At 33.7% G+C, this 13,226-nt stretch overlaps 1 protein-coding gene across 5 annotated transcripts in view; it reads left to right on the top strand.

Annotated features, from left to right (window-relative positions):
- The window catches only part of PAM (peptidylglycine alpha-amidating monooxygenase), a 140,035-nt gene that overhangs the window by 90,366 nt on the left and 36,443 nt on the right, over window positions 1-13,226 (top strand). For all 5 annotated transcript variants that reach the window (XM_032213398.1, XM_032213397.1, XM_032213395.1 and 2 more), the window contains 2 exons: window positions 5,143-5,330; window positions 7,956-8,027. In XM_032213398.1, coding sequence (XP_032069289.1) covers window positions 5,143-5,330; window positions 7,956-8,027 — 260 coding nt within the window. The remainder of the gene's footprint in view (window positions 1-5,142; window positions 5,331-7,955; window positions 8,028-13,226) is intronic.

Genomic DNA, 13,226 nt, shown 5'->3' with positions numbered 1-13,226 from the left:
ACACTGCCCAGAGTCCCCTTATTTGAGTTGGGTAGAAGAAAAGCAAACAAACTGCTGTGGAAGATAGACAAATACAGTACTAATGTGAAATAAAATGGGATACATTGACAAGTAAAGGAGGTAAAGGGCCTTCTACAATAATACCTAGGAAGCTGAAACAGTTACCTAAACAATAATTCAATCAGACCTAATATTTTGCAACTGTTCCGCATCCATCAATAATTCTCACAAAAATCAGGGAGACAACATATTTGAATGGCAGAGTTTGTCATGTCCAGTTCTTCTTTTGCCATCTGTTCTCGACACACGGTTTCTGAAAAGTTACAACAACCCTTTGGTTTAAAAAGATTCCCCATCCATATTTGTAGAACAAGCAAGCATCTAATTGCTCATTATTTTTCAGCAAACAAAAAAGCAGTTTTGTCTGCCATTGATATCTTTTTTCTCATTAATAACTAAATTTATAAGGAATAGCCTACTTCTTTATCTTCCAAGGATAGCAAATGTGCTATGTTAAAAATATTGATAATATTTGGCTATTGTTAATACATGTAGGAAAGTTAGTTTTATTCCTCAATTACACTTCAGTGTTTTATTTATGTTTTAAAGAGGTGTCAGTTTTCTGACAGCTATCTAAATCAACTTGAAGGAGAGGAGGCTAAAAGGAGGAGGCTAACACTAATCTTGCTGAGGCAAAACAGTTCTCTGGAACAGTTCCATATTTTAAAAAGGCTGAATACCAATTCTCTTTTGGGAAGGTCTCATTCGCTTCCTGACAGATGTCATTATTGTTGCTATGGTGAATAAATGAATGCTGCATGATGCCACAGGATAAGAGTAAGCACTGATGTCTTTGGAAGCTGCACATAGTCCACCCCCACATCATTCTATTAGTGTAGGCTGACTGATTTGATTGCAAAAACTAATTGATGGGAGGAGAGTTAGACAAAGCTTTTCACTGGTCTTTGCTCCCCGTTCTATATATTTCTGTGTTTCACACATCTTTTCTTTCCACTGAGTCCTCTTAATGCATTCATTTTGAAATCATTTTGTTATCAGTATAAACGTCTTGAAGCAAATATTAAATATTCTGTATTCAGGAATACTTTTTTTATTTCTAAAGAAAGATGTTTAAATATTCTATTGATTCTTATTTAAAAAACAATATTCTTTATGAAACAAATTATGTGATATTTTTTCAGTTTAAGTTCAGACCTGAACACAGAATATAAATAGTACCAGCTGTTTTAATGAATAATATTTTCAGGATACAGTAATCATTTTATACCTCTTTCAATATTTCAACCATGGTACTGGATCACCTATGGCAGAGATGTCAAACTGGTGGCCCATGGACCAGATGTGTCACACATACGCTCACCCGCCCCACCTCCTCAAAGGGAAAAAAACATCATGATACATCACATGACATCAGCATGACATGATGAGTTTGATACTTGTGGCCTATGGAGATTGAAGATTGAAGATACCTTTTATAGTGGTTACCCTCTGCCTTAGTTTGTATTTATTGATTATGTGGCATCAAATCAATGTTGGCTTCTAGCAACCACATTTCTCTAGAATGATTTGTCCCTAATCTGGTCTTTAAGATCTTCCAAAAATGTCACCATTAGTAACTGACTTCATCTAAAATGCTGCTGGTCATCCTGTTATTTCTCCTTTCATCTTTCCCAATATTAGAACCTTCTCTAAGAAGCTACATCTTTGTATATTATGTCCAATGTAGCATTATTTTAGTTTGTCATTTAAGCCTTAAATGAGAGCTCTGGGTTGAGTCATCTAGTGATTCATTGGTTTGTTATCTTGACTGTCCATAGCAGGAGTGTCAAACTCGTGGCAACACGCTGTTGTCATGTGATGTATCACAACTTTTTTCTAAATTGAGGGTGGGGTGGCCAAAATGTAATGCATCTGCCCCATGGGCCGTGAATTTGACACCCCAGGTCTATAGTATTCTCAATAATATTTTCCAATGTCACAGTTCAAAAGACTCAATTGTCTTCTTATCCTCCTTCTTCAAAACTACCTAACTTACTAGACACTTCTAATCATTCTACTCACTAAGCAGTGATAGATAAGGAACGATCATAGTAAAGGGTAAATATTCAGCTTTGTTCCCATTGCTTTTCAACAGCTATATAAATCTGTTGGGAGAAATCATCACTAGTTTATGTAAAATATAATTGTATGCTATTTCGCCACTCCAGAGTGAAGTAGCATACCATTATATCCAGGGTGAGAGGAGCTGTGGGAATCTAAGCCTAATATCTGGAACTTTATGAGGACTAGAGAGGTAGAAACAAGCTCAATCAACTCAATCCCAATAAGACAGAGTTTATGTTTGTAAACAAACATTCTGGTTTCACAACTGCTTCATTGTTAGTTCTAGATAAGGTTACTGGCATTGGATATTTACACTTTCGAGATAAATTTCCTGATCAAAAACTCTTGGGCCAGCTGAGCAATCAGTAACAGATTGAACATAAGAAAATAAATAGGAATAAATTGGCAGTTTTCACAGTGGAAAGAGATAAGAAGTAAGCATCATCAGGATCTCTTTGAGGCCCAATGCTATTTGACCTGTTGGCATACAAATCAATCTAATATATCCTGTGAGTTGCAAAAGTTTGTTTCTTTGATTTATTCATTCAATTTATATAGTTTCCAATTCTCAGTTTTTGATTCTGAGGAGATAAAAAATTATTTAAGGAGTGAAGAAACAAATAGACTGTGAATTGCTTCTTTCTAGGACATTAAACAAGGACATTAAAAGCAAGTGCAATTCAATATCAGGAAGTACAAAGTGATCCACATTATGGATAGTAATTCATATTTTTGTAATCAAATAATAAGGATTGAATTGCCAGTGGTTACCCAAAAAAGAGACGTTGGAGTAAATGAAATCATTTACATAATGTGCAGAATTTATAAAGAACTTTCTTGCTACATCCGTAGAAAATACATAATGAGTCACCTATAATACGTTAATGTCCCTATGAAACATTATGCCACATCTAATGGGTACAGTTCTGGTCATTAGATCTAGACAAAAGATATCATGGGACTGAAAAACATATACAAAAGGAAAACATAAAAGGCAGTTGATCAGAGGGCATGAACACCTTCCACCTTCCTAAGAATAGGAAGTAATGATTTGGGCTGTTTACATTGGAAAAAAGTACTTAGAAATGTTTCAGATTTATTGAACTATGGATGGTAAATTGAACAAAGAACATGTGTCTACATCACTGACATATGGACAAGAATTATAAATTATTAAAAAAAATTAAATTGATATGAAGCAAAGTGTCTTCAATGGCATGTAATCAACTTACATTGATTGATTAGAGAAACTCCTACTAGCCCTGATTACTGAATGCTGCCTCCAAATACAGATGCAATTTGGTTTCACTTATTAGATACCCAAGAGCAACAATGGGAGAGAACAGCTGCCTTGATCTCCTATTTGTTGCCTTCTAGGTGCCACTGGGGTGCACCATTTGAAACAGAATGCTAGCTAGCTAGCTTAGGTGTAATCCAATCAGGCTATTCTTATGTTCTCTATAAAGTTGTAAGAGCAGGTGGAAATTTTGCTCTAGATTGCCTTTTCCCAGCTGAAATTGATAAACTGATTTTTGCTTCATTTGGCCCAAGATAGTCTAGCAATGCCCTTATTACTTACTCACTTAGATTACTGTTATACTTTCCAGATGTGACTATTTTGGAAATTACAGTTAGTACAAAATGAGGCAACTAAGGTGATTAGTGAGTGAGTGCTGCCATCGAAAATATGATATCTATTATGTGGCTGCTGGATAGAATTAAAGTTCCAATTTAAGATTATGAATTTGACTAATACAGCCTTATATAGCTGAGTGTTCCTTATGGACTGTCTTTTCTAGATGGAATTTGCTAAGTCTGGACAGGCAGAAGAATAATGTTCATACTTCTGTCTCTGTATGAATAACAATCAACACAGATCCTAAGTAATCTTCCTCTTTTGTCTGTGGAGACATTACAGAATCCCTTGTTCCCAGAGGTGCACTTGGCATCCTCTCTACTAGCTTTCTGCAAAATTGTCTAGTGCAGACAATTTTGTGGGAGCCGTTATTTGTGGGTTAGTGGTTGACTACTACTTGGGTGGGCACTGATTTGTATTTGTTTTGAATTTCATTTGGCTTTTATATTTAATATTTTGTGCAAGCTGTCAGGTGTATATTTTGAGCTGGGTAACATAGAAATACTTGTAATGAATAAATAAATGGATTTGTCATGTTGAAAACACTGCTACTGTATTCATTAATTTTCTTTTGCATTAATTCTTTAAAAGAAAAGGAAAAGGCTTGCAATCTAAGCTTGAGGGGAAATTGCAGCATCACTATTATAGCATCACTTAATCTAAATAAAAGATGCTACAATTAGTGTCCCATAATAATATAATGAAACTAGTTTTTTAAAAACTTGGATCTATACTTCGTGGCCTTGCAGAACAAGGGAGAGGCAATACAATGAATCTGGCATGCATTAAATAGAAGAGCCCTAAATTAAAAGAGTAAATTATTAATGATTTTGTAAATGGAATATATCATCCGGATGGGTGGTAGGACGATGGAAGAGAATTCTTCAGGAAAGAATAAATAGTTTATACTGTTGCATACCATATAAGTGATCTTGATTGAAATCTGCACTGCTGGATGCATTTTGATGGAAGCTTATGAAATATATCTGCAAAAATAAAACAAAAATGAATTGTATAGAAGCCACAATTAAGCAGGCATGGCCTTAGTAGGATTGAGTGGTAACTAAGAATCTGTCAGTAGAAAAAAGTTTGCTTTGAAGGCTGAAAGTGCTAGGAATTTCTACTAAGGTCTGATATATTTCATAAAACTATGTAAAACAATGTTCTTAATAAATGCTAAGCAAACAGTTGAGATAATAGCTTTTATTTCAAGAGCCCGTGCATGTTTAATATGAAATATTTTTAAAGAATAGTGCTATATGACTTTGTAATTGTAAGATGTCCTTTCCTCTTCTACATTTTACATTAATCTTTATAAGTATGTTTCTTATCTAGCTAAAATTTATATTTTATCTTTTCCCTCTACTCATATTTTGATAAAGGGGCACAGCCAGGGATGAAATGTGCAATTTCTACATTATGTATTACATGGAAGCCAAATATGCCATTTCATCCATGACCTGTACACAGAACATTAAGCCAGAGATATTCAAAAGCATACCTCAAGAAGCAAATATCCCTATTCCAGTCAAGCCTGATATGACTATGATGGCCCACGGACATAATGAAGGTAAAAATATTTATTTCTTTGCTAATACCACTACAGGAAAGAATGATATAGCTGATATAGTATTTGTGAGGAAGTCAACCAAGGTGATTGAGATACCTAGGTAAACATGCTGCTATTTAGATATGCAGTCAAAAGAATGTGCCAAAAAATCCAGCACAGCCGTCCAGATAGTCAAAAGTACATTCAGCTGATATGGCATTGTGTAGTATTTAATAGTTTAAGAGTCAGTTGTCATATTACTTTGTTCTAAAACTTACTGTATGCAAAATAAATAAATAATAATTGGACCAAATTCAAACTGTAATCTGTTATTAGAACTGCTTTTTCCAAAACATTTATATTTAACACAGAATAAAGGGGAAGAGAAACATTGGATATGTGATAATCAAGTATGTTGATTTCTATAAAATTAAACTGTATCTTATCTACATATTCAAGTGCATTTACTAGTAAAACAGAATATAAGCAAGCTTCATTTAAATTATCTGCATTATTATTTTTTATTTCACTTTTTCATCCAATCTGGATAATAAAGAAAGCTAACAAAAAAGATAAGAAAAAGATAAAGAACAGAATTAAAATTAGACATGTTCTCTGATTAAACTAACTGAAATTTGTTATACTGAAACTTGGTCAAACTTACAGTTTTAAGATAATATTTACAGAGGATTGAAATATATTTTTTAATCTAGGCCTATTTTGGACAGCTCCTGGGGCGGGGGAGGGCAGAAATGAGCAAAAAATGGACCGTTTTTGTCCCCCCCCCCCCAGCCTCAATAAGCCTCCATAAGGTTATGCATGCAATTTTTTTGACAAAAAACCAGCCCATTTTTGCGAAAAATGGGCCATGTTTTTGTTCTTTTTTGCCTCCCCACTCCTCCAGGAACACTGTGCAAGCCTCCTCAAAGCTATACATGCCTTATTTGAAAAAAATGGGCCTGTTTTTGCGAAAAATAGGCCATTTTGGGGATGTTTGCAGAGTGCAAAAACTCCCCCCCTTTCAGAAAGCTCTTTAGTTAGAGTGATTGATGAGAATTACATTGATCAAGTGCTGTGCCAGCAGAAACAAGTCTTAGATGCTGCAGGTTGTCAGTGATTTTCTTCTCCAGCACATGGATAAATACACCTGGAAACATCTCCCTACCTACCTTCTCTCTCTCTCTCTCACACTCTCTCTCTCTCTCTCTCTCTCCCTATCTACCTACTTTATTTCTCTCTATCCCTCTACCTACTTACCTACCTACTCTTTCTATCCCTACCTACCTACTGTATTTCTCTCTCTCTCTATCCCTCTATCTACCTACCTACTCTCTCTCTCTCTCTCCCTACCTACCTACTGTATTTTTCTCTCTCTCTATCCCTCTATCTACCTACCTACCTACTCTCTCTCTCTTCATACCTACCTACTGTATTTTTCTCTCTCTCTATCCCTCTATCTACCTACCTACATACTCTCTCTCCCTACCTACCTACTGTATTTTTCTCTCCCTCTCTATCCCTCCATCTACCTACCTACTTTTTTTAAAAATTTGCCTCTTTAAAACCTTGGTGCGTCTTATACTCTGGTGCGTCTTATACTCCGAAAAATACGGTATGTAGTATATATGTAGCATATAATGGAGATGGTTAGCCTTTGAGAGGGTACGAACCGGTAGGAACCCATCACTGTCTTGGTTGCAAAATTAACAATATGCATTATAGATAATTGATAATATTGCAATAATCTCTTGTGAAAGTCAAAATAATTGTAACTCAAAAGAAGATGTTTTCTAATTTTTATATTTATATTTATTTCTGTGAAAAAATATTCATTGACTAGTATATGTGCCCTTTCTGTAGTAATTTATTTGATAAGAATTTGATACATTGCTGTGTTCTTTCCATTGAAGAACCATTGAGAGCCTGAATTCTCACATATGGTTACCTATGAATCATTAAAGAATAAGTGGCATAATAATTTATGGACAGGAATGAGCCAAGTTATGGATCCTTATGAATCAATTATAAATAGTATATTTTAGTTAATTAAATCAAATTCCTAAAGGTAATAATTCTCTTCCAGAAATTAATAGTTGTTCTGTTTCTTCATGGCATTCAACCTAAATATAGGTTCACATGGATTAGCCAGAAGAAGGAGAATTCTTTATTTTTCCTCCCTATAGTGACATCTCCAGAAATCTCAAATTCTGTGACTATAGGGAAGAAATTGTTGCACTGTACAGGATCTTATCTAAAGAAAAAGGGAAGGCTTCCTGTAAAACCGGTATAAATATCTTCATTTTATAAGCAATTTGTTAGACTTACAAAATTCCAAGCAATCACTATGCAGCAACAAACTCAACTATTGCTCCCATGTAGTGGTCTTCCAAAATTTTTAACTTAAATCTGGTAGGCCTAATCTTTTGCCAGTATCTTTTCAGACAAACATGTTTTGTTTTGCTTTTTGGTGGGACAGGTTTTGTGATCCCCTTGCCTGCTTGATTATATCTAGATTCATTGTGATTGACTATCGATATAAATGTCATTGGTTAGAAGAATAAGTATTTCCATGACTTTCTCTAGTAATTTATTTCCTGTTTGTAATATGGAATTTCCTGATGAAATTTCTTTCATTTTCTTTTTTAGAAATCAAAAATGAAGGCATGGGTATGATAATGCAGCAGCCAAAAAGAGAAGAGGAGGAGGTTTTAGATCAGGGTATGTATTACATTTGTCCCTTTAAATGCATATTTTATCATTCCAGTGTTGCTTCTTTTTTTGCTAATACAAAAAAAAGTTATCCTTTCCAGTCTGTTATAGTGCCCCAAATGTTTTAAGAGAAAGCAGTTGATTACCAACCATGAATCTTGCAAATGCCTCCATTAGCACAACCTAATTTGATTTTTCAAAGTTTATTTATTTATTTATTTATTTATTTGTATAATTCCAATAATCTAATTAACTAATACAATAATCTGAAAATATTATTAGATTTCGCTATACTCCAAATGGAGTTAATGCTTAATTTGTAGCTTTTAGTTACAAAAAATAATAACAGAAAAATAATGCATACATTTTATGTAAGCAGTACATTTTGACACTGATATTTATAACATAATAATTGTAGTTATGTTTTCCCTAATGTGTAGTAGCTTGGCAATAATCTTGAAATCTGCACAAAATAAATATGTTTCTGTATTTTAATACTTGATAATATTATTTTTATTACAATGTAAATGTGTGAAATAGGTTTAATTGCATGTTTTTCAAGGCTTATAGTAAATAAATCAAACATTAATATTTTTAGGGTTTTATTAATGTTTTCTTTGGGGGTATGATTTCTTGTGGTTCACTGTAGGCCAAAGAATGGATAATGGAATTATAATATATAATACTTATTAAAAGTATTACTTATAAAAATATAGCTATAGGTTATTTATTTGTATAGCATATATAATGTTACACAGGCATACATAATCAGGTATCAATCAATATACAAAGGGAAGATTACCTAGGTTGCATTTTTTCAATCAGTACCTTAAATGTGTTTGAAATCATTATTTTGTGAATGTATTTACCTGTCTTATTTATGGGAACTTTCTCAGTGGTTTTTTTGCCTCAGCATCCTAGCCGCTTTAGACCTCACTTCTATAAATGTATGTTTACATGTGTGTTGGTCAAGCCAGCCCTCCCCCTTGAGCAGAGACAAGAGAAAATTTTTATATTAGTTGATTATATGCCTACTAATGAGTATTTGTAAAATTATCTAATCACTTATTTGCATATATTCACAATCACTTTTCAAACACATAAGTACATGCACGTCCACAGGTCCACTCATCTGCATAAGTAAATAGAAAAACACAGTAATTCCCATAGGGAAAAAGAGGTGGAGTTCAATGGCTCTTCCTTCCAGAAACATATTTATATGATGCTAAGGCTTATTCTCCTCCTTTTTTTCATCATATCCAGAGGGAAGACACTTCTTTCAGTTTTAAGGTCTCTAGTAATTAACGATCCTAATTTTCATGAATCTCTATTAGCTCGGACAGCCTTTAAGGAGGCTTTCTGAGATAAACACTTTCCGTACTAGAAACTCCATCCTGAACAATCACCATATATGAATCGACTCCCAGAATTCTCAGTTATGATCATGATCTCTGGAAATACTGCTGTAAATGTACATGCCAGTGTGCACACATTTCTTCCTTGAAGGAATGGCAGCAGTTTCTTTTCTCCTCTGACAGCTCTTTCAAGCATGTCATTCATTATTTGTGCTGCCTACCCATTTCTTCATTCTCATTCATATGAAAATATTCTCTGTGCAAAACACCAACTCCACTCCAAATCACAACAATTTTGGGGACAGTACTCCTTGATCTTTTGTATACCTGTTGAAAGACTGCAATTTGTAATATGCAATAGAATGAAATTTTACAATATGGCTTCAAAGCTCGGAGAGTAATTAGTCAGATGTTTCTATAAATTATAACTTGGCGCCGAACTGGTACAGATAACATGCATAGGCATTGAACACATGTGTGTTCTTATTCTTATCACCCAAAAGGCTTTTGTTTGCAAAGTTTCCTCTGAAGTAAATCCTGTAGATTTTAATGTGATATTCTAAAGCATTTTCTTGCTTAATATAGCAGTTAATGTACTCTCAGTATGGCAGTGATATTAATAGGAAAATTTTGCATTAAAAAACACTATAAAGTTTCTTTTGGGATTTTTCTTGTAAAAGCGTCATTTTTAGAAGATTCTACATTATAATTTTATTCAATAAAAATCTCTGCTTTTAGATGAATATATGCTTATATGACAACACATTCTTTATCATTGGCTAATAGTTCTTAAGACTGTGTTCTAGTTCCTATAATTTTTTAAATAATTGATATAAAATATCTTTTCCCTCCAAATTTTATTGCAATAGTTTTAGTTTTATATGTAAGAAAAAAATATAAAGCCAATATTGGGTTTTCACTTAGGATGCCAATGACAAAGGTATTAAATTAATATAATTTTCTAAATAATTCATTTCCACGAATAAGGTCCCATTAGCTAGTGGATTGATTTTGAATGTTTTATTGGGAATATATTGTCTAATTCAGGGAGTTACAGTCTTTTTTTCTAGTGAAAGATATATTTCTCCAGATAATTTGTTATCTTTGGGATGACAATTATGGCACAAGTGAACCATAAATTGATCAGGTCCCTTTTTCCAATTTTTTTTCTAACCCATCAGCATCTTTCCCAAGCAGTAAGTTGACAGGAAAGTAACAGATATCTTTTTCCAGAGTTCTAAATAGCATTTAGAAATACATATAGTTATAACTATTTTGTATGACATCAACATGGAAGTGAGAACCAGTTTGATATACTAGTTGAAGCATCAGGACAAACTTTTTAAAGCACTTTTTAAAAAAATGTTAGATTAAAATATAATGAGGTAGTGAGGTGTACCTGTGTTACATTTAATATTATAGATTTATAGTTTACTCAGAGGGAAAGATAGCTCATAAAATCATTATGCTCTTTCTCAGTATGGTAGAGCTGTTTGAGACAAATAATAAGAGATTAACTCACTGTTCTGTTTCATGAAATAAAACAACCATTATGCTAGTCAACTAATTATCACAGTTTACACAGCTTTATCATACAATTATTTAGGACGAGACTGTGCACCAATGAATGTTAAAAACTAAAAATATCTTTTTGAGGATCTGTTCACAAAGTAAAGTCTGATATTAAGCCTCATTCTCTTTTGAGGACAGATAATTTAGTCCCTGCATCCAATACTTTTCTTCAGTTTTTCCACTTTTATGGTATTTGTATTATCATGTATACTTATTACATTTATTGGCTGCCCAACTTACCACAGAATAACTCTGGGTAGCTTACAATGTTAAAAGGATAAAATTGCACACAACCTGTACCAGAAGAAAATACTATAAAATAAGATTAATTATTTTATAAAGATAACGAAACAGGTCAAGATCAGAACTTTGGAAAAATCTTGATCTAGAAGGGAGTAGAATAAGTTCAGATCCATCTATTCCAGTGGTTCCCAAACTTGGCAACTCTGCTGGCTGGAGAATTCTGGGAGTTGAAGTCCACAAGTCTTAAAGTTGCCAAGTTTGGGAACACTGATCTATTCTGTCCTATGTGTTCTGAATTATTGCACTGTCAGAATTCTATCTGTGAGCGAAGGTAAAGTTTATCCTTAGTACATATGTAACACACTTCCAGTTTCAGATAAAACACCAGTGATACCATGCCTTATTGTATGCAGTATCTGAAAAATACTGAAATGAATTTATGCAGTAGGGTTGGGATTGTAGGTTATGAAAGCCTACAAAACCATCAGTAAAGTTAAATTTCTAGCATTTGATGCGTAAGCCTTATAACATTTTTTAAAAAAATCTTCCAGCCAGCTGCTTCATTATTCCTAAATCAGATTTCATATTCTGTCCTTTCAGTGCAGAGATGAGGTGTATAAATATAGTGCTCAACAAGAAACAGAGTTTGCTGTAATGGCAGTTTGTTTAAGGCTTGAAGCAATGCAGAATCAGCTATATTAAATACTTAAACAAAATTCAGTTGATCTCTATACAAAACATGCCTATTGAGATGAGACAAAACTAAAATTTTAAAAAAAACACATTAGTTCTATGCCTAGACAAAATCATTGATGTAGCAATAGTACTTAGACTTATATACTATTCCATAGAGCTTTATAGCACTCTTTGAATTGTTTACAATGTCAGCATATTTTCCCCAGCAATCTGGGTCCTTATTTTACTGATTTTCAACGGATGAGTCAGTCTTGACCCCATCAGGATCAAACTCCAGGTGATGGGCAGAGTTTACCTGAAATACTGCATTCTAACCACTGCACCACCACAGCTTATTGATATAAAAACCCTGGATGTAACTGAGGGAATACTGCAATAATGCCAGAAAGATATGGAAAGCAAATAGGGTTTCTATGATATTGTCAAATTAACTTTTTACTTAAAAGTAAGCGCATTGCATCTTTTAATTAAATGTAGCTAATATCGCAACAAAGTGCAAGTAATATATTATAAGTTGTACAAGCAAAAAAACAAAAACTTGGAGAGGAAGCATATCTATTTTTCTTAAATAGAGAGAAGTTTGATGACTTAAATCAGAGAAACTTGATGACTTAGCAGAGGATTTAAGACATGAGTCTCTACACCCAAAAATAGTCATCCCGCTTGACAGGAGAGCTTCCTGACTTTCGTGGCTTCTTCACAGGAAACAATAGGGGACACTAAGTACTTGCAATTAAAATACTGAAAATAGTTCTGTATTCCGCTCAGTAAGACTCAGGAAGTCTATTTTCTCTGTGGGATATATAATTTTCTGATGAATATGATCTTAATTTTTTCTTCCTTGCCAAATATTTACTATTTGATCTGCTCTAAAGAAACAAGAAGTGTTTGGGGAGAGATTTATAGTCTGGCTTTATGCCACTATTCAATCTTTCCCAAATAATTTGCCCAGGCTGGGAGATAATAACAACACCTAGATATCAGAAATTATGATCCTATATTCTTGACTTCAGCCAATCTAATTTTCAGGACTGACATGCTGAATAAGCAGTTAATTATTTTATCCTGATTACTACTTATTGTAAAGTATTCCAGAGCAGACTGATTCCAGTTAGAGTAGGAAATAGGAAAGCAGAAGAAAAGAACTACAGTGTTTGCTTGCTTGTGTGTGTGTATGTGTGATAGAATACCAAATATCATGTGAGAAATGCTTTTAATCAGAGCTGCAGGAGGACTAATGAAGGGAAGCAGTCTAACACTGAGAGTGCTTTATCAAATGTGTTATCAAGGTTGGCTTAACACATTTTGTTTAGCTCCAATTTGCTTTGTTAATTTCATCAAA

This window comes from Thamnophis elegans, chromosome 3 (genome assembly GCF_009769535.1).
Source record: "Thamnophis elegans isolate rThaEle1 chromosome 3, rThaEle1.pri, whole genome shotgun sequence".
NCBI classification, from domain to species: Eukaryota; Metazoa; Chordata; class Lepidosauria; order Squamata; family Colubridae; genus Thamnophis; species Thamnophis elegans.
The sequence above is the reverse complement of the archived record's forward strand: the minus strand, read 5'-3'. Positions and strand labels throughout refer to the sequence as shown.